At 38.2% G+C, this 23,318-nt stretch overlaps 1 protein-coding gene across 3 annotated transcripts in view; it reads right to left on the reverse strand.

Moving 5' to 3' along the window:
- ARMC8 (armadillo repeat containing 8) overlaps positions 1-23,318 on the reverse strand; it is a 137,444-nt gene that overhangs the window by 102,077 nt on the left and 12,049 nt on the right. For 2 of the 3 annotated variants that reach the window (XR_014308471.1, XM_082719347.1), the window contains exon 2: positions 2,464-2,540. The exons of the other annotated variant lie outside the window; for it this stretch is intronic. Coding sequence is in view for 1 of the 2 variants with exons in the window: in XM_082719347.1 (XP_082575473.1) it covers positions 2,464-2,540 (77 nt within the window). In the remaining variant the exon portion in view is untranslated. The remainder of the gene's footprint in view (positions 1-2,463; positions 2,541-23,318) is intronic. 3 annotated transcript variants of the gene reach the window in all.

A 23,318-nucleotide genomic window follows, 5' to 3' on the forward strand; every position in this document is an offset into this window, starting at 1 on the left:
CTGAGAATGAAATGTTAAAAATATAGTTCATTTTTTATGATCTTGACTATGTACAATTAATTTTCAGACAGTGACAATGTTTAGGAAAATAATAAGTCAGAAAGAATAAATTTTTCTCTCTGGGGAAAAGGGCACTTTATCAAATCAAACTATACATATCTATATAAGGCTAGCTCTATTCTGACACAAAGTAAAAAGATTTGGAGTGATCTGTACCTTTCCGACTTCAAATAGATTTTACTATTTTAAGTAGCAATCATATTTATATGTTACCACTTGGATTCTCATCTGAATCAAGAATTCTGGCCCCTTTCCCTCATCTCCATCAGTTTAAATTGTTTCCATTTGATATTTTTTGTTTTTCTTGCTCTTCTTTGAAAAGAATCATCTCATTTTTTGAAGTTGTTTTAAACTAGGATCAATAATGATTAAGCAATTCAGTGCCAATTTGTGGCTATCAACATACCAGGCACTGGATTTTATATTTCTGACTTAATTCTTACAACCTGGCAAGATGGGCATATTACTCTCCCATTACAAATGATGAAGCTGAGGCTCAAGGATATTAAGGAACTTGCCCCAGCACACAGCTAAGAAAGGCCTCCAGTAGGAAATGTCAGAACCAATAATTCAACCTTTTGTTGTCCAACTCCGAAGCCCATACTCTTTGTATTCCACCACCCCTACACAAAAATCTTGCTAATCTGCCTCAGCTAACAGTTTAGTGTCCTAGACTTGATACTTTTTAAAGAGGTGCTAAAGGCCATCCAACTTCACCTTCGCTGGTTTGTTATAATACACTCTTTCCGCTGCTTTTTATGCCTTATTTATCAACTTTCTTTGGGAAATGAGAAATTCCACAAAGTGACAAGTAACACCTGAATCAGCTACTCATTTCTGATACAGGAAAAAAGACTTTCACACAGAAATCTTGATAAAATTAGCTTCTCTCCTAAACCACTCTAGCAATCATAATAAAAATAAAGATACAACATCATCTCTATCACTCATGGAACACTTAATGAGTCTAAATTAAGCTACTTATTGAGCTAAACTACTTATTGAACAATCCTAAATGATATCAAGGATTACTAACATACAAAACTGTCTGGGTGTGTGTGGGAAGTGTCTGTCTAAAGAGAAGTGTTAATTAAAACTATCCCCACAGCTAAGCTCTATGTGTAGGTACAACCCAAGCTAATTTATTCAACAGATGAATTCAATACCACTTTTTCTGGTAATAATCAAACTAGTCTACAAAGCAGCTGGTTAAAACATCACAAAGTCTCCTAGTGAAGGGGACAAAGGCAGAGTCAACATAATGAGAAAACAAGAACTGTAATCTCCTGTTTCTGTACTGAGAAAATGTGAAGTAAGGCATCCAGTATGCCAGGCGGGTCTACATCCAGCTCCTCACCTTCTTTTCCAGCTCAATTTGAATAGTCAAGCAGCCTTACTCACTTTTATCTTGCTTCCACCCTACAAAATCCACATCCCCAAGACATGTCCTATACAATATGCTTTGGGGAGGGGGGCTGCTGGGGGGGGTGTGAATAAGAATTAGAATCGGTTGATACTTCTATAAATAAAGCATCCTCGCCTTGCCATGACTGAGCAAAAGTTAAACTGGAAAGTACTATTTGGCTGATGACACTAACAGGGTAAGAGAAGAATAAAAGGACTCATGTGTGCCAATGCTATACCAAACATCCTGACTCTTTTTTGTTTCCTCCTTTGCCTGAACACAGTTTGAGCCTATGGGTGCTCTATGTTTGCCAACCCTAAGAGGAGAGTCTTAGGCTAGACCTTCTCCTGTAGAAGTCATATGTCAAGAGCATGATAATCTGCTCTTAGGATAGAGAATTCATCTTTCAATCACCTGCAATCTTACCACACTTATCTGACTTAAGTTTTTAAAGATATTATCACCTCAGATATCTTGCTTAAAAACGTTTCCTCTCATTAAACACCAGGGAATTTTGCAGAAAAAAATGGGTATTCAAGTTTTCAAGAATTTAAATTTCCAATAACTACTTTCTAAATTCTGAGATTTAAAACATCAGTAGGAGATTCAAGCCTTATAGTCAGTGAGTTACCCAAAAACAAAACAAAAAACCCTACTGACATATTCTCCCATCCCTTTCAAATTATAAAAGATAGTCAATTTTATTCCCTTGCTTTTGTTGGATATAAAAGTCACAAAAGCATTCTCCAAAAACATGTTTTAAAATGGTAAAACAAGTGTTCTACAAAAAAGTAAGTGAGCCATGTCAGTGAATAAGTATCAGACAATATTAAAGTCATGAATGTCAGGATCTTTCTAAAACAGAAGAAAAAAATTTTAATCCTGCATTTTCAGAATTATAATATTTGGCAAATTCAAACACAAAACCAAACAAGACTAAAAAACCAAAACAAAACAAAAAAAGACTTTTGATAGACTCTTAAATACATACTACTTACATGACACCTTGAAGAACTTTCTGGGGATCAGGGTCAAATAGCCTGTCAACATAGTGGCGACTGCTAGCTGTTACTTCCTAGAAAGTGGGGGGGAAAAATTATGACATCTGAAGCCACGCAAATCACAAATTCACAGCATCACCCAAAACATTAAGTAGCTATTTAATCTAATTTAAGGCAGGTGCATTAGAATGTCTACAAAATACTTACTGTATTAAATCATTCTGAGAGAAGCTTGTGACAAGAAATAATAAGATGGGGAAGAAAGAAAATAGCTTGTTCTCACTAAAACCATAACTAGACAGTGGTATCTTTGTGGTGAGCCTTGCAAGCTTTGCCAACAGAAGAACTGGGGATAAGTGTTAAGAAGCAGGGTAAGTTTCTTAATCAACTGTTGGATGTCACCTTCATAAGAACAATAGATAGGTATGTTGCTTCTGCTTAGTACCCATAAAGGGAGAGAGAATCTGGTTCTCAGCAAGGAAAAAAGGGGAAGCACTTCATAAAAAGTCCAAGAGGGGTAGTCCACATGCAAAAGGAAGACGTTCAGACTGATGGAGAGAAGCTACACTGATAGGAAGCAGACATATGCAAACATAAAAACAAGTGGTCACACTTTCTGTGAGGGAAAAGCAATTAAGAATTAGAGGGATTTAGGGGTGTCCAGGTTAAGTGTCCGATTCTTGATTTCGGCTCAGGTCATGATCTCAAGGTCCTGGGACGGAGTGCACCGCACTCCATGCTCAGGAAGGAGTCTGCTTGAGACTCCTCCTCTCCCCCCTCAAATAAATAAATCTTTAAAAAAAAGGGAGAGAGAGAGATTTATGAAGTCCAACAGAACTGTCTAGTGGCCTCAGCCACTTCAGACTAGATGGGGAAGAGTTAGAACTTTCAAAAAGCAAAGGGAGACACCTTTTATTTGTATTGTGGAGTTTCCTCTATTACGTTATTTTTTTTATAATACTTATTTGGGGGTAATATTTTTTATATTTAATTTTCATTGCTTTTTAAAAAAGATTTTCTTTTAGTAAGTGATCTCTAACCCGAAAGTGGGGCTCAAACTCATAACCCTGAAGCCAAGTCACATGCTTTACCAACTAAACCAGCAAGGCACCACATTTTTTAAAACAAAGAACCAGAGAAAAAGAATTTCGTCCCTTCTGTTTCTTTCTGATGCCTGCTGAAGTATCTCATGTACTTCCACACATCTGCATGAATTAGCATCAAGAGGAAGAAATACTGTTCCAGTTTACCCAGAACCCCTGATCAGAAACAGTTAAGTCACAAGACACAGTGCCAGCTTAAACTTCTGAGTCACCAAAAGTATCTCTGGAGAAAAAGTACATAAACTCTAATTTTCTGATAATAGAATTAATTCAAAATCAAAATACCTTTTCTATTATGAGCTTGCTACCAAAATATCCTCATAGGCAACCCAAATACCTACTTTTAGTATGCACTCCATTTATAAAAAAAACAAACAGGGGCAGCAAACAAGCAAAAGTAATCGAAATACTTGTGTCCAACAGGATACCATTAAAGTACCTAATATTAGGATTTGGTTTACTCAAAATAATGGAACCACAGAGTTAGAAGGATTCTTATTAAGTATTTGTCCCAATCCCTACGGCACCTGGGTGGCTCAGTTTGTTGAGCTCCGTCTTTGACTCAGGTCACGATCCTAGCATTCTGGAATTGAGGCCAGTGCCGGGCTCCCTGATCAGCAGGGAGTCTGCTTCTCCCTTTCCTTCTACCCTTTTGCCTGCTTGAACGTGCTCGCTCACTCTCTCTCTCTCAAATAAATAAATAAATCTTTAAAAAAAAGTTTCATAATTTAAGAAAAAAAGTATTTTAACCCAATCCCTTAGTTAACAAATGATGCCAGATTATTAAAGTTTAAGTAGGGATGCAAACAAGTAGGGATACAATCCACCAAGAAATAATATATCAAGAGCAAAATCCAGAGTAAAACTGAAAACAGTATCCCTGTCATAACAAACAGATGAGTTTCATCACTCCATTTGAATACATGGAAGTGTACACATAGTACTTTCTTCTGAGTACCTTAGACCCTTCTACCTAGGGACTGATCTTGGATTTTACTGTTCCTCTTCACACACTCTCTCACAGCTCTTTATCTCTTGCCAAAAGACACTTGGGTTTAAGACCTGAATCTTAAACAACCCAAGTTTTGCCCATTAACAGCAACTCTCTTTACTGCTCTGTAGCTGGTTCATTCAATTTTACAAGCACTGAGTACCTACTATATGAAAGGCAGAGTGGAAGGCATTAAAGATTTTTAAATGAGTAAGGCATGGTCCCTGTCCTCAAGAATTCATTTGCTATTGTAATTATGTTTACACATTTATGTTTCCTACTAGAATACAAAACAGAAGTATACATACTTCTGTTTTGAAGACTCCTTAGAGGAGTTAGTTCTGGAAAACAAGTAAGAGTGCACAAGACTGGACAAGGAAAAGTGAATGTCCCAATCACAGCCAAAGCCCATAGCCCATGTGAAGCCAACACACATATATCATCAGCAAATACATACCAGTTGCTAGCACTGAGAAAGAAGGGAAGGGCAGAGGCCACCAAGAATATGTAAAACAAAAGGCTAACCAGTAGGTGGCCCATAACTGGAGTACAGATTATCTTTTGGTCAAAGTTCTAAGCTAGATGCCAAAGAATATACAAAAAGATATTATGGCAGAACTTTGCATTTAAGGAGTTTACAATCTGTAAGAGGATCAAGTCATGTACATACACACACATAAAAAACAATCCTCTGAGCTGCCTAGGTAGCAGCAAGCTTAGGGGATATAGTCACTTATTCAATTTTACTCTACATTTTTGCCTAACATAAATCATTATTTGTCTATATGGGACAATTCTCGTATTTTACTGCTTCCCTTTGTAGATCACGTCCCCTTTCAGCCCTCATCTCTCTTTTTTTAAAAGGCAACCTGGAAATGTAAGAATATGAGACAGAAGGCAAATGGTATAGATAATAAACTGGTCAGGGAAAGCTTCTCTAAGATGGTGACATTTGAGCAAAGACCTGAAAAAGATGAAGGAGGAAGTCATGCAGCCACCTGGGGACAAAACTTTTTAGGGGAAGAGAACACCACATGCAAAGGCTCTGAAATGGGAAGTGTCTGCTGTGATCAAAGACCGAGGCCATTACAGTTGGTGCAGAATGAATGAAGGAGAAAGCTACAGAAGATAAGGTCAGAGAAGAAGGGCCAGATGCTAAAGAGCTATATTGTCTAATATGATAGCCACTGGCCTCATGTGGCTATTGGCATTTGAAATGTGGATAAGAATTGAATTTTAAATGTTTTTAACTTTAATTAATATTTTAAATTTAGAAAAACTAATATTGGATTAGTTGTTAGGAAATCTTTAAGAATGTTTAGAATTACTTGGGTATGTAAATCTGCTTGCTCAATTATAAATTTTATGAAACCTAACTGCCAAACAAGAATTTCCAATCAAAATTTGAATCCAAACTGTATAAAATACACACCAGATTTTGAAGACTTATTATAAAAAATAAAATAATTCAATTAATAATTTTTATATTGAATTATACTATTGAAATAACATTTCAATACATTGGTTTAAATGAGATACATTAAGATTAATTTCATGTTTTCTTTTTACGTTCACAGCATGACTGCTAGAAAATTTAAAATTACGTGTATAGCTTGTATTATTTTTCCACTGGACAGGGCTGGCATAGAGCCCTGGCATACGGAGTCACTGTAAGGATTTAGCTTTTTATGGTTCGAGTTGGGAAGCCATTACAGTTTTGGGAAAAGAGAGACATGAACTGACTTGTTTTAAAAGGATCACTCTGGTTACAACCTTAGAACAGACTAAGGGCTGGAAGGACTAGAGGACAAAAGCAGAGAGACTAGGTAGGAGGCTGTTTCAGTATCAGAAGTGTGGTCATTTCAGAGAAATGATGGTAGTCTGGACTAGGACAAGAGCTTTGAAGGTAATACAATTCATTGATTCCAGATAAATGCTGGAAATTGAAATGACTGTCAAACTGGATATGCTGTCACAACAGATGTGAGGTGTGAAAAAAGAGAGGAGCCAAGGATAACACTTAAGGTTTTTGCCTGAGTATCTAGAAAGATTTGAGTTGTCAGTTAATGAGATGAGGAAGACTCTGAATAATACAGGTTTGAGTGAGAAGATCAAAAATGCAGTTTTGAACATGTTAGGTTTGGGAATTTTATTAGCCATCCAAGTGAGAATGTCAAATTAGCAGTTGGATACATGAATCTGGAGTTTAGGAGATAGTTGTGGGTTAGATATACTAATCAGGGAACTGTCAGCATGCGAATGGGATGAGTTCACTAAGGGAGTTCACTTTACCATGGATAAAGCAGGCCAAAAGACTGAACACTGGAACACTTGGATTAAGCAGAATAACAAGAAGCCAAATGATAGACTGTTACAAGGAGAAAGTAATCAAATATGCCAAATATTAATAAAGTATAGCATAAGATGATGACTAGGGCCTGATACAGAAATACAGAGATCATCAGCAACCTTGACAAGAGTATGGGCAGAGTGGTGAAGCCAATGCCTGCTTGAAGAGGATCGTAGAGAGTATGGGAAAAGAGGAATTAGAGAAAGTTAGACAACTCTTGCAAGGAATTTCATTTTGGAAAGGAGAATGAAGGAACAGAGTAGTGCCTAGAGGGAGAAGTGGAGTGCTCGCTTCAGCAGCACATACACTAAAATTGGAGGGAGAAGTGGAGTCAGGAGAGCATTTTTTAAAAGATGCAATAAATTAGAGCATACTTACTTACTGATGGAAAATTTTTTTTTTAAAGACTTTATTTATTTATTCAACAGAGAGAGATTACAAGTAGGCAGAGAGGCAGGCAGAGAGAGAGAGAGAGAGGAGGAAGCAGGCTCCCTGCTGAGCAGAGAGCCCGATGCGGGACTCGATCCCAGGACCCTGAGATCATGACCTGAGCTGAAGGCAGCAGCTTAACCCACTGAGCCACCCAGGCGCCCCCTGATGGAAATTTTTTTAACAGAGAAAAAACATCCTGCATTGGGGTAGGGGGAACTTTTGGAACAATGTTCATAAATAACTGAGAGGGAATGGAACTTATTGGGCAAGCAGAACATGGAAAGTACAATAATCAGAGCGAATTAAGTAGATGGATACAGCAGTAATCACTTGTGGATACTGTCTGTAATTACTCCTATTTTTACAGAGTAAAAAATGGTGAGGATGGTGGAGAGGTGGGTGGTTTGAAGAAAGGAGAAAGACAACACTGAATGGGCCAAGAAAATGTACCAGGACTGCCAGACAGCACTAGCCTTCTTGAAGTTTACTGTTATGAATTTAAAGTACGACCAGTCAGCATGGCTGTATTTTTCCTCATCAACATTAAACTGTAAAAGTAGGCATGAAAAAGAGTTTGATTTAACCAGAGTCGGATTTCATCACATAAGGATGACAAAGCTAGGGGAAGGGGTCAGCTCAGTTGAGTGTATATGCAGTTGTAATTTAATGATGGAGCTATTAAAGGCCAGTGAAAAAAATGGTACGATTAATAGACTGCAGATAACAGATGGACTGCAGAAGGACTGTTGCTATTGGGCAGAAGCAGTGGCTTGGAAGGACAGAAGGTGGTGGGCAGGATATTTGAATTTGAGATTATGGAGGAACTTTAGTTATTGGTAAGGCCAAGGTCTAGGAAATGACCATGGGAACAAGTCCCTCAAGGCAGGATGGAGAATATGATCATCAGGGAAGGCTATAGTTTAAGAAAAATTATCGGAGTGCCTGGGTGGCTCAGTTGGTTAAACATCTACTTTTGACTCAGGTCATGATCCCAGGGTCCTGGAATCGAGCCCCACGTCATCTGGCTCCCTGCTCAGTGAGGAGTCTGCTTTTCCCTTTCCCTCTGCCTGCCACTCCCTCTGCTTGTGTGTGCTCTCTTTCTCGCTCTCTGAAAAGTAAATAAATAAAATCTTTAAAAAAAGAAAAATTGTCTACATAGGCAATGAAATTTCTATAAATTATCACGCAAGTAGGTGCTAGAAAAAGTGACCATAAGCTAGCAGCTAAAATCTCAAAGAAATGAAGAAGAATGAACCAGGGGGTCTGTAGATGCACAAGATAGACTCTGATAAAATATAGAGCAGGAGTGTTTAGAAAAAAGGGAAAGAAAGGGGTCTGAAAAGAGCAATGACAAGCAAGTCTTTATCTCCATCTCTAGGGACAGAAGGGTTATGAGATAGAAGGAAAAAGAGCCAGCTGAGAAGTTTACAAAAGAAAGCTGGGAAAAAGTTCCATCAGGGAAAAATCCCAGTTCAGTCTGAACAAAAAAGATGAAGGAAATGTTCAGAGAAGAGGCAGGAAAAAGGTAAGGGCTCTGGACAGAAAAGCAGAAAGACAGTTAAATGCACTTGAGGAATGACCCTAGAGCCCTGAGCTTCTTATGGTAGTTAATGTAAACAGATACAAAGAGCTTAATCCTGACGATCTCAAGGGAAAGAGTTGGAGTGTGTGGGGGAAGGTAGGGGTGGAAAGAACTTCAGGACTCTTCATTCTTGCCAACAACAATATAGGGAGGAACAGTTTGATCTGGGCACTTCTCATTTACTCCAGAAATATGAGAAGCACTGGGATTCCTCCTTCCAACCTGCTCATAGAGACAAAAAGGTTAGGATGGTTTCTGATGCTCTGTTCAAGATGTGGCTTCACCTTCACTTCAAAACACCTATGCCCTTTTATGGGGCACCTGGGTGGTTCAGCCGGTTAAGTGTCTGACTCTTGATCTGAGCTCAATCTTCATCTCAGGATGGTGAGTTCAAGCTCCACATCGGGCTCTGCACTAGTCATGGAGCCTACTTAAAACAATAAAAAAACACCAATGCCCTTTTAAATTGCTTTCTGTAGCTTCCATTAACTGTACACATGGTGATTCTTCCATACTTCCAACTGACTAAATGTGCCAAGTAACCAGTTAAAGCTCAAGGTACAGTCTGTGCCCATAAAGGAGAGCAAAGCTAGCCAAGGTCAGACTGTGGCCTCTGCCTTTTGGTACAAGGCTTCAAACAAATGACCTAGCAAGCCCTTAAAACCTGGGTCTCAACTCATTTTATACATTCAAAGCTGTAATAAAACCACCACAAATGTGTATATTAAAAACCTGTGTTTACACTTCCTAGCACCCCCTGAAATTCTATTAGATGAAAACATATAATTCTAAGAAGAGTTGAATCCACTGTGTACACAAACAGGTACTGATCACTCTAAAAAAAGAATCCTGAAGCAAATTTCTTCTTGTAGGAAAACAAAAACAGAAACAGGTAATGGGTTACATTCCATTATGGAGAAATATTAATGGAAGCACTTGCCCTTTTATTAGGGTTAGGCAACTTCTAAATGGCCCCCAGTGATATCTACCTCCTGGTACTTAATTCTAATGACAGAATGCAGCGAAGGTAACAGGATGTCACTTCAGTTTGGTATGTGTGTGTGAAAAGCCAGCTGCCATGCTGTGCTATGGAGGCTCATGCAGAATGGAACTGTGGAAGGCCTCCGGCCAAGAGCCAGCAAGGAACTGAAGCCCTTAGTCCAACAGCCCACATGTAACTAAATCCTGCCAACGATCATGTGAGTGAACTTGGAAATAGAGGCTCCCTCAACTGACCTTTCAAATAAAACATGGCTCGGGCTAGATGTACGTGGGTGGCTCAGTTGGTTAAGTGGCCTACACTGGATTTTGACTTAGGTCATGACCCTGGGGTCCTAGGATGGAGTCCGCCTGAAGGTTTTCTCTCTCTCTCCCTCTGCCCTCTCCTCCATTCATGGTCTCCCTCTCTCAAATAAATCTTAAAAAACAAAAAACAAACAAAAAAACCCCACAGAAATAAGAACAAAAACAAACAAACAAACAAACAAAAACAACATGGTTCCTGTTAAAACCCTGACTACAACCTCTCAAGAAACTTTGGGGCAGAGGTACCAGCTAAGCCACACCTGAATTCCCGACCTACAGAAACTGTGAGATAATAAACATGTTTTAAGCAGCTAAGTTTTAGAGTAATTTGTTACATAACAATATTACAGATAATGGGGCACCTTAGGTGGCTCAGCTGATAAGTGTCTACCTTTGGCTTGGGTCATAGTCCCCGGGTCCTGGGATCGAGCCCCTACTTGCGGAAAGCCTGCTTCTCCCTCTCCCACTCCCCCTGCTTGTATTCCCTCTCTCGCTGCATCTCTGTCAAATAAATAAATAACATAACAAAAAAATAAAAAATAAAAACAATATTATAGATAACAATACAACTTCAAATTTATCATCAAAGTAGGATAATTTTAAAGAGGGAAAGAGGGCACTATTAATCATTAGCAAAAAGTAATACACATAAATGAAAAGTGCTACAAACAAATCAGGTTGTATGATCATCCTACCTTCAATTCTTCAGTAGTACAGAAGAGGAAAAAAGTTAGAGCTCAAAAAACTGGTCAGTCATCCTGAAAAGGTAAACTAAAACAGTCTTTGAATAACCTTTTGAATAAGCTATCCATGACTGGGGTGAATTAAAACCTTGCCTTTTAGGAGGATCCAAGATGGCAGATTTTAGGAAGAAGGAGAACTGCAACCATTTGCACACACCTGCACCAGCCAGGGAGTCTGGGGGACACTCCAACCACCCATGCATGCCTCAGCAAATGCCAAAATCCTGAACTCATCTCTTCCCATGGACACACAATACAGCTACGAATAGACCCATTTCCCTCTTAAAAAGATTTGAAAACTAGATGAAATGCTCTTCGTAACAAAGGATAAGGCTGGGTAAGAGAGGAAGAGACACAGAATTGCAAACAAAACAAAACAAAAAACACTACCCTGGCATGGCACACAACAGGGAAGGATCTTACCAATTAGGTGCTTCCCCCAGAGGTGGGAGGGGTTGGTGTGCACATTGGGTGCCCTGGCCTCTGAGATCTATACCAGTCTCCAGAATGGCTTAGAAAACCAGTGGTGCTAATATCCAGGGGTCCCAAAGTTCTACAGGATTTTCCTTTTGGAGAGCTCATATATGGTTTCACTCTTCTAGGACCCAGCAAAATATAGCTGATTTTTTTTTTAAGATTTTATTTATTTATTTGACAGAGAGAAATCACAAGTAGATGGAGAGGCAGGCAGAGAGAGAGAGAGGGGGAAGCAGGCTCCCTGCTGAGCAGAGAGCCCGATGCGGGACTCGATCCCAGGACCCTGAGATCATGACCTGAGCCGAAGGCAGCGGCCTAACCCACTGAGCCACCCAGGCGCCCAATATAGCTGTTTGAGAAGCATGTATATTATATGTGAAAGAGAATCATGTGCTGATATAGAGGCATCAACTAGAGGGGTGAGGGACAGCTGAAGATACTCCCCAGAAGACAGAGCTGCTGGTTAACACCATTTGTTGCACTCTTCCCATAGACTGCTATGCTAGCACAGGTGGGTAACCTTGGACATGGCACCCTCCCCCTGCCTTGCTAGGATGTGTCGGAGTGAGTGGTCCTGGCACTTGCCGAGGCCAGAGAGCATGGGTGGTTGGACTGCTACCCTGCTCCTTGGCTAGAGCAGGCAAGTGCAAATGGTCTCTGAGTTCTCCCACTCCCTACTTAAAAAAGTCCACAAGTGCCAAGTGGTTGTGATATTCCCCTACCACTTAGCTGGGATGACACCAGTGGCAGTGGCATTCTCCCACTTTCAGCCTAAAGCTGGAGCACACACAAGGACATGGCACTTTCTCATAGCATTGCTGAAGCCATGGGTAATCACAGACAAGACATTTTTCTGCTCCTTCTCTGAAGCCTGTTGAGTCTGCACCACGTACCACACTCTCTGGCTGCCTTGCTAAAGCCACATACAATCCAAACAGGAAACATCTCTTGATTCCCTCGCCCAGGTACCCAAGAGGGTTGGCTTTCCAGAGCTGTACAGTTCTGTAACAACTAGAGAGACAGCTCCTGTGGCAGGCTACCACCTCCAAGGCACTGCAGAGACAGAAGACTGAAACTCAACCTCAGTCTTCCTGTGGAAAAAAGACTATTTGCTTAGCCCAGTGCTTTAGCCTGAAGGACAAGCATCAAGTTTCCCATACACCTAGAGGCCTTCCAGGGAAACACCACACTGGTTCACTACCTTAGCCTTACTATGGCTCAGCAAGACTCCCCAGGAAGGAGTTTATACATCTGTCTAGAGCCCAGACTTTTCAATTGTTGCCCTGGAGACACCTCCAGATCTTCTGGTCTGGAGGCCCACAGGACTTACAAGTGCAGCCCCACAGGACTGTATATATTTGCACACTTGAAAAGCTACTGCCTGAAGGTCAAACAACCTGAAATTAGATGCTAAAAGAGATTCATTCTCTTGGATGGCTGACAAATCTTGGCACATCCACCACAACAGGGGCATATCAAGAATAAATCAGGCAGTTTAGACAATCACAAAGTGCAAGAGACAACCAAGAGCTAAGACAAGGCTGAAGGAGAAGGATCAGAACCTACCTAAAACCAGTCCTTCTAGAGGCGACTGGGTGGCTCAGTTGGTTGGGCATCTGATTCTTGATATTGGTTCAAGTTGTGATCTCAGGGTTGTAGGATCAAGCCCCACGTTGGGTTCTGTACTCAGCACAGAGTCTGCTGTGTTCCTTCCCCCTATGCTCCTCCCTCTTGCTTGCATGCACACTCTCTTTCACAAATAAATAAATAAATAAGATCGGGGTGGAGGGGGGCACACTCCTTCAAAACTGAGAAAGGTAGCTGTTTTGCCTGACAGAAATAAATGAAGATAGTCAAACAAAAATGAGGAAACAGAGAAATATATTTCAAACAAAAGAATGAGACAAAACCTCAGAAAAAGACCTTAATGATATAGAGACAAGTAATCTACCTCATAAGGAGTTCAAAATAATAGTCATAAAAATGTTCCTCGAACTTGAAAGAATGGATGAACACAGAAAGAACTTCAACAAAGAGAAACTACCAAAGAGAAGTCACAAAACTGAAGAATACAGTAACTGAACTGAAAAATATACTGAAGGAATTTAATACAGTGGAAGAAGTAGAAGTACAAATCAGTGAGCTGGAAGAGAAATCAATAGAACTCGCCCAAATAGAGCAGCAAAATGAAAAAAGATAATTTTAAAATGAAAGTAAGAGACCTCTAGAACAACATCAAGAGGAATAACTCTTCCATTACAAGGGATCCCAGAAGGAGAAAATAAAGATAAAGATGCAAAAAGCTTATTTGGAGAAATAATGGCTGAAAACTCCCCTAAAGACACCCAGGCCCAGGAAGCCTAAAGAGTTCCAAAGAAAATGGACCCAACGACAGCCATGCTAAGACAAATTATAATGAAAATGTCAAAAGTTAAAAATTAAGAGAGAATCTAAAAAGCAGCATGAGAAAACCAAAATTGTATGTTCAAGGGAAACACCATAGATTATCAGCAGATTTCACAGCAGAAACTGCAAATCAAAAGGCGGTGGCAAACCAGAAGGCAGTGGCAAACCAGAAGGCAGCACTTTCAAAGTGCTGAAAGGATGAAAATCTCCAACCAAGAATACCCAGCAAGATTATCATTCAGATTGAAAGAGAGATAGTTCTCCAAACAAAGGCTACAAAAGTTCACTACTAAGCCAGCTTTACAAGATATATTAAAGGGACTTCTTTAAGCTGAAAAGAAATGACACTAACTAATAAGAAAGTATACAAAAGCAAAAATTCTCACTGAAAAAGGTAAATATGTAGTAAAGGTTAGTGTATTAATCATTATAGGAAGCTACTAAGAAGGTTAAAAAACAAACATGATAAAATTAACAAACACAATAATTAGCCAAAAGATACATAAAATAAAAAGACATAAAATGTGACATCAAAGGCAAAAAATGTGGGGTGGGAGAAAGTAAAAATATAAAGTTTGGGAATGTGTTGAAATTTAAGTTGCTATCAGTTAAAATAGACTATTACATACACAAGATGGTGTATGTGAACCCTGCAATAACCACAACAAAAACTTACGGTAAATACACGAAATAAGAAAGGAATCTACATATAACACTAAAGAGAGTTGTCAAACCACCAGGGAAAAAAGAAAAAGAAAAAGGAATAGAGAAAAATTACAAACAAAGCCACAAAACAATGAACATGGCAATATTACATACCTATTAACAGTAACTTTAAATGTAAATGGGTGAAATTCTCCAACCAAAAGACATAGAATAGCTATATAGAATTTTTTTTTAAAAGAGACCAATAAGGGGCCCATGGATGGCTCAGTGGATTAAGCCTCTGCCGTTGGCTCAGGTCATGATCTCAGGGTCCTGGGATCTAGCCCCACATTGGGCTCTCTGCTCATCAGGGAGTCTGCTTTACCACCCCCACCCCTGCCTGCCTCTCTGCCTACTTGTGATCTCACTCTCTGTCAAATAAATAAATAAAATCTTAAAAAAAAAAGAATATTAAAAAAGAGAGACCAATAAGAGACTCAATTCAGAAAGATAAAAAATATAGAGCCTGAAAGTGAAAGAATATAACAGATATTTCATGCAAATGGAAACAAAAAGAAAACCAGCATAGCTATCCTAATATCAGATGAGATCAACTTTAAAACAAACACTGTAATAAGGGACAAAAAGAGGCACTACATAATAATTAAGAGGTCAATCCAATAAGAAAGTAAACCATTTATAAATACACATGCACCCAACAGAGAAGCTCAAAAATACATACATCAAATACAGACATAAAAGGAGAAATTGACAGCAATACAATACTGGTAGGGGATTTTTAACAACCCAGCTTACATCACTGATCACCCAGACAGAAAAATCAGTAACAAAACATTGGTCTTAAATGACATATTGGACCAGATGGACTTTAAATAGACACATTCAGAACATTCCATCCAAAAGCAGCAGAATATACATTCCTCTCAGGTGCACATGGAATATTTTTCAAGATAGATCACATGTTAGGCTATACTACAAGTCTCAGTATCAGGAAGACTGAAACCATAGGAAGCATCTTTTCTGACCAAAATGGTATGAGACTAGAAAACAATTACAAGGAAAAAACTAGAAGAACTACAAATATATGGGGATTAAACATGTCACTGAACAACTACAGAGAAGAAATTTAAAAATACCTGCAGACAAATGTAAGCAGAAATGCAACATATCAAAATCTGAGATGCAGCAAAAGCAGGTCTAAGAGGAAAGTTCATAACAATACAGGACTATCTCAAGAAACAAGGGAAATCTCAACCAAACAATTTAACTTTACATTAAAGAAATTAGAAAAAGAACAAAGCCCAAAGGTAGCATAAGGAAGGAAATAATAAAGATCAGAGTGGAAATAAATAAAACAAAAACTTAAAGATAATAGAAAAGGTCAATGAGAGGAGGGAGGCAAGATGGAGGAGGAGCAGGGGACCTCGCCTGGACTGGTCCCCTGAACTCAGCTGGATATCTACCAAACCATCCTGAACACCAATGAAATCAGTATGAGATTGGTGACTTCAGACTGCTCCAGATTTTCCTTGGGTGCATTTTGCCTCGGTCGTGGTTGATATTTTGGGCTCTGTACATTCCCTCAACCATCTCTCAATGGAATGACTAGGAGGGGGAACTCCCAACAAAGAAAAGAACTACAGACAATGGCCTCTGCCATAGACTTAATGGATATGGATATAAGAAGATGTCAGAAAAAGGCTTCAGAGTAACATTTATAAAGTTGCTATTTAGTCTTGAGAAAAGTACTGGCAAAAATATAGAATCTCTAAGGGCAGAATTGAGAGAAGATCTCACCAAACTTAAAAATGCTATGAAGGCGATGCAATTTAAAATGGATACTCTGAATGCTGGGTAAATGAAAAAGAAGAATGAATTAGTGATCTAGAAGATAAGCTGATAGAAAGGAAGGAAGTCAAGAAGGATAGGGATAAAGTACAAGCTCATAAGATCATACTTAGAGAGATCAAAGATGCCATGAAATGTTCCAAAATCAGAATTATTGGGATCCCTGAGGGGGGTGGAGAGAGAGAGAGGACTAGAAGGTATACTTGAGCAAATCATAACTGAGAACTTCCCTAATCTGGGGAAGGAAACAAACATCCATGACCAAGAGGCAGAGAGGACTCCTCCCAGAATAAATAAAAATAGACCAATACCCTGGTACATAATAGTAAACCTGCTAATCTTACAGCCAAGAAAGTTACCTGAGAGCAGCTAGGGGTAAGAGATTTCCTACCTATGGTGGGAGGAACATCAGAATAACATTAGATCTGTCCAAAGAGACCTGGCAAGCCAGAAAGGGCTGGCAAGACATAATCAGGGTACTAAATGAGAAGAACATGCAACCAAGAATACTTTACCGACCAAGGCTGTCATTCAGAATGGATGGAGAGAAAAAGAGCTTCCAGGACAGGCAGAAAGTGAAAGAATATGTGACCACAAAGTCAGAAATAATTAAGGGGGGGGGGGTTCTATAAAAGAAAAAAGACCCCAAGAGTAATATCTAGAAAGTAACAGAGACAATCTATAGAAAAAGGGACTTTACAGGCAATATGATGGCACTAAATTCATATCTTTCAAAAGTTACTCTCAATGTGAATAGCCCAAATGCTCCCATGAAATGGCGCAGGGTTTCAGACTGGATAAAAAGACAGGACCATCTATATGCTGCCTACAATAGACTCATTTTGAACCTAAAGACACCTCGAGATTGAAAGTAAGGGGATGGAGAAATATTTATTATGCAAATGGATCTCAAAAGAAAGCTGGGGTAGCAATTCTCATATCAGACAAATTGGATTTTTAAACCAAAGACTGTAGTAAGGACCAATTTTTAAACTAAAGACTGTAAAGGAACACTGTATCATACTTAAAGGGTCTATCTCACAAGAAAATCTAACAATTTAAAGTGTCTATGCACCCAACATGAGAGCTCCCAACTACATAAGCCAACTATTAACCAAAATAAAGAATCATATTAATAATAATACATTAAAAGTAGGAGACCTCAACATTCCACTCTCAGCAATGGACAGGTCATCCAAGTAGAAGATCAATAAAGAAACAAGAGCTTTGAATGACACATTGGACCAGATGGACTTTGTTTTAGGGTGGAATGTTTCCACCCTAAAACAACAGAATACTTATTCTTTTCGAATGCACATGGAATTTTCTCCAGATTAGATCACATACTTGGTCACAAATCAAGTCTCAACCTATACCAAAAGACTGAGATTATTCCCTGCATGTTATCAGACCACAATGCCTTGAAATTGGAAATCAATCGCAAGAAAAAATTTCGAAGGAATTCAAACATGTGGAAGTTAAAGAGCATCCTACTAAAGAATGACTGGGTCAACCAGGAAATTAAGGAAGAACTTAAATAATTCATAGACACTAAAGAGAATGACAACACATCAGTCCAGAACCTATGGCATACTACAAAGGCTGTCCTTTCAGCAATGTGGCAGGATACAAATCAAAACCACAATGAGATATCACCTTACATCAGTTAAAATGGCAAAAATTAATAAGACAGGAAACAATAGGTGTTGGTGAGGATGTGGAGAAAGGGGAACCCTCTTACACTGTTAAGGGGAATGCAAGCTGGTATAGCCACTCTGGAAAACAGGATGGAGTTTTCTCAAGACATTAAAAAGAGAGCTACCCTATCACCCAGCAATTTCACTACTAGGTATTTACCCTAAAGATACAGGTGTAGTGAAAAGAGGGGCCATATGTATGCCAATGTCCACAGCAGCAATGTCCACTGTGGAACAACAGCCGCTGTGGAAGAAGCCAAGAGGTCGTTCAACAGATGAATGGATAAAAAAGATGTAGTTCATATATACAATGGAATATTACTCAGCCATCAGAAAGAATGAATACCATTTGCATTGACATGGATAGAACTGGAGGGGATTATGCTAAGTCAAATAAGTTAAGCAGAGAAACACAATTATCATATGGTTTCATTCATATGTGGAATATAAGGAATAGTGCAGAGAACCACAGGGGAAGGGATGGAAAACTGAAGGGGAAGAAACTGGAGAGGGAGATGAACCATGAGAGACTATGGACTCTGGGAAACAAACCGAAGGTTTCAGTGGGGAAGGTGTGGGGGGATGGAATCACCGGGTGATGGGCATTAAGGAAGGCACGTTTTGTGATAAGCACTGGGTGTTATACTCAACTAATGAGTCACTGAATAGTACATCAACAACTAATGATGTACTATACAGTGGCTAACTGAACATAATGAAAAAAAAAGTGAAAAAACAGTCAATGAAATTAAGAGCCAGTTCTTTGAAAAGAGAAACAAAATGGACAAACTTGCAGTTAGACACACCAAGGGAAAAAAAAAAAGAGAAAACACAAAATTAGAAATGAAAGAAGAGACGTTATGAATGATAACACAGAAATATGAAATCATGAGACTATGTATAATTATGTGCCAACAAATTAAACAACACAGAAGAAATGGATCAATTACTACAAATTTAAAATCTTCCGAGACTGAATCATGAAGAAACAAAATCAGAATAGACCGATTACTAGTAAGAACATTCAGTCAGTAGTCAAAAACACCCCAAAAAACAAAAGTCCATGACCAGACAGCTTTATTGGTGAATTCCAGAAGATTTAATTCAAAGATTTAAGGTGATCCTTCTCAAACTCCTTCAAAGAATACAGGAGGTGGAAATGCTTCCAAACTCATTTTATGAGGCAGGCATTACCCTGATACCAAAACCAGAAAAGGACACCACAATAAAAGAAAATTACAGGCCAACATCCCTGATGAACATAGATGCAATAATCCTGAACAAAATATTACCAAGCTGACCTCTACAATGTATTAAAAGGATCATACATCATGATCAAGTGGGATTTACTCAAGGGATGCAAGGATGGTTCAACATCCAACAAGCAATCAATGTCATACACATTAACAAAATTAAAGATAAAAATTACATGATCGTCTCAATAGATGCAGAAAAAGCATTTGACAAAATTCAACATCCATTTAAAAAAAAAAAAAACCTCACTAAGTGGGTATAGAAGAAACATACTTCAAAATAATAAAGGCCATACATGACAAACCCACAGCTAATATGCTCAACAGTGAAAATCTGAAAGCCTTTTCACTAATATCAGGAACAAGACAAGGAAGCCCACTCTTTCTGCTTGTATTCAACACAGTACTGGAAGCCCTTGCCACAGCAATTAGGCAAGAAAAAGGAAAGGCATAATATTGGAAAGGAAAAATTCAGTCACTATTTGCCAGTGATATATACAGAACATCCATAGATCCCACCAAAAAACTATTAAAACTAATAAAAGAATTCAATAAACTTGCAGGATATAAAATACACAAAAACTAATAATGAACTATCAGAAAGTGAAGTTGAGAAAACAATCACATTTATAATTACAACAAAAAGAATAAAATGCCTAGGAATAAACTTAACCAAGATGGTAAAAGACCCATACACTAAAAATTATAGGACACTGGGAAAAGAAACTGAAGACACCAATAAATGGAAAATTTTCTGTGTCCATAAAGTGGAAAAATCAGTATTGTTAAAATAACCACACCATCAGAAGCAATCTACAGATTCAATTCAATCTCTTAAAATTCCAATGACATTTTTCATAGAATGAGAATAAGTCTAAAATTTATATGGAACCACAAAAGACCTGGAATAGCCAAAACAACCGTAAGAGGAAAAATAAAACAAAACTAAGCCGGGGTATCGTGCTCCCTGGTTTCAAATTATACTACAAAGCTATAGTAATCAAAATAGTATGGTAATGTCAAAAGACACATGTAGATCAAAGAACAGAGTAGAGAGCTCAGAAATAAACCCAATTATAAATAGTGAACTAACTTACAACAAAGGAGTCAAGAATGGGAAAGGACAATGGGAAAGGATGGTTTTTAAATTATGTTGTAAAAACTGAATAGCTACAATGAAAAATAATTAAACTGGACAACTATTTTACACTACTTATATAAAAACAACTTTAAATAGAGGTGCCTGGGTGGCTCAGGTCATGATCCCAAAGTCCTGGATCAAGCTCTGAATCAGGCTCCCTGCTCAGCGAGAAGCTGCTTCTCTCTCTCCCCCACTCCTCCTGCTTGTGTTCCCCCTCTGTCTCTCTGTCAAATAAATAAATAAAATCTTAAAAAAAAAAAAAAAACTTTAAAAGGATTGAAAACTTCAATGTACAACCTAAAACCATAAAACTCCTATAAGAAAACATAGGCAGGGCGCCTGGGTGGCTCAGTGAGTTAAGCCACTGCCTTCGGCTCAGGTCATGATCCTAGGGTCCTGGGATCAAATTCCGCATCGGACTCTCTGCTCAGCAGGGAGCCTGCTCCCCGCCCCACCATCTCTCTGTCTCTCTGCCTGTGATCTCTCTGTCAAATAAATAAATAAAATCTTAAAAAAAAAAAAAAAAGAAAAAGAAAACATAGGCTCCTTGACAATGGTCTTAGCAATGTTTTCTAGCAATAGAAACAAAAGCAAAAGTAAACAAATATGAATACAGCATATTAAAAAGCTTCTGCAGAGCAAAAAAACCCACTCAAAAAACAACAACAACAAAAAAATCCCACAAAAAACAAAAAGGCAATAAATAAGAGGAGATACTGGCAAATTATATATCCTATCAGGGGTTCATATCAAATATATATACAAAGAACTCAAATAACCCAGTAACCAAAAAAAATCCAATTTAAAAAATGGACAGAGGATCTGAATAGACATTTTTCTAATAATACATAGAGATGGCCAATAGATATATGAAAAGATGCTCAAAATCATTAATCATCAGGGAAATGCAAATCAAAACTACAATGAGATATAACCTTACAGCTGTGAGAATGGCTATGATAAAAAAAAAAAAACACAAGAAATAACAAGTGTGGGCAAGCTGTGGAGAAAAGGGAATCCTCATGCACTGCTAAAAATATAAATTGAGCAGGCACTACAGAAAACGATATAAAGGTTCTTCAAAAACACTAAAAATAGAGCTACCACATAATCCAGCAATTCCACTATTGGGTATCTAGCTAAGGATATCAAAAATACTAATTCAGAGAGATATATGCACCCTTATGTGCAAGGCAGAAGTATTTACAATGCCAAAGTATGAAAAAAACCTACATGTCCATTAATGTACTAATGGATAAAGAAAATGCAGCATGTATAACTTGATCCTTATACAACAGTCTGAATTTCACAGGTCCACTTACGTGCCGAATTTTTATAGTACTATAAATGTATTTTCTTCCTTATGGTTTTAATATTTTCTTTTTCTCTAGCTTACTTTATCATAAGAATACAGTATCTAAAAAAAAAAGAATACAATATCTAATATATACAATATATGTGATATTTGGCTGCTTATGTTATCAGTAAGTCTTCTGTTCAAACATAGGTTAGTAGTAGTAAAGTTTGGAGTTTAAAGTAATATATGGATTTTTGACTGCATGGGGGGGATCAGTGTCCTAATCCTCATGATGTTCAAGGGTGGACAGTATACACTCTGAAGTATTACTCAGACATAAAAGAGAATGAAATCATGGCATTTGTGACAACATGGATGGACCCTGAAGGTACGATGCCAAGTGAGGTAAGTCTGATTGAGAAAGATAAATAATTCATGTTTTCATTCATATATGGAATCTAAAAAACAAAAACAAAATGAAATCCAGACTCACAGATAGAAGAGATTAATGGGGGGGTGGTAGAAGCAGGCCAAATGGATGAGGGGAATCAATAAATGCATAGTTCCAGTAATAAAATATATGGCATGGGATGTAATGTACAGAATGGAACATAGGAAACAGAGTCTGTAACCCTGTACTAACTTTGTAAGGGGATAAATGGTAACTAGATATATTTTGGTGACAATTTCACAACACATAGAAATGTCAAATCACTATGTTGTACCCCATGAAACTAATATTATACTGTATACCAATTATACCTCAATAAATGAAAATAAACAAATCCCTGTCATTCGGAAGAAAAAGAAAAAAACCACCACATTCTTAAAAAAGGGTTTGAATGCCAAATTACTAAATCCCAGACTTGCCATGAATGGGATTTAACTTAAAAATTAAGAGCTATAACCTAAAGCAATCTACACATTTAATGCAATTCCTATCAAAATACCATCATTTTTTTTCAAAGAAATGGAACAAATAATCCTAAAATTTATATGGAACCAGAAAAGACCTCGAGTAGCCAAAGGGATATTAAAAAAGAAAGCCAAAGTTGGTGGCTTCACAATTCTAGACTTCAAGCTGTATTACAAAGCTGTCATCAAGACAGCATGGTACTGGCACAAAAACAGACACATAGATCAATGGAACGGAATAGAGAGCCCAGAAATAAACCCTCAACTCTACAGTCAACTAATCTTCGACAAAGTAGGCAAGAATGTCCAATGGAAAAAAGACAGCCTTTTCAATAAATGGTGTTGGGAAAATTGCACAGCCACATGCAGAAAAATGAAATTGGACCATTTCCTTACACCACACACGAAAATAAGACTCAAAATGGATGAAGGACCTCAGTGTGAAAAAGGAATCCATCAAAATCCTTGAGGAGAACACAGGCAGCAACCTCTTTTACCTCAGCCACAGCAATGTCTTCCTAGGAACATCACCAGGGGCAAGGGAAACAAGGGCAAAAATGAACTATTGGGATTTCATCAAGATCAAAAGCTTTTGCACAGCAAAGGAAACAGTTAACAAAACCAAAAGACAACTGACAGAATGGGA

This window comes from Mustela nivalis (assembly GCF_964662115.1).
Source record: "Mustela nivalis genome assembly, chromosome: 1".
Taxonomy (NCBI): Eukaryota; Metazoa; Chordata; class Mammalia; order Carnivora; family Mustelidae; genus Mustela; species Mustela nivalis.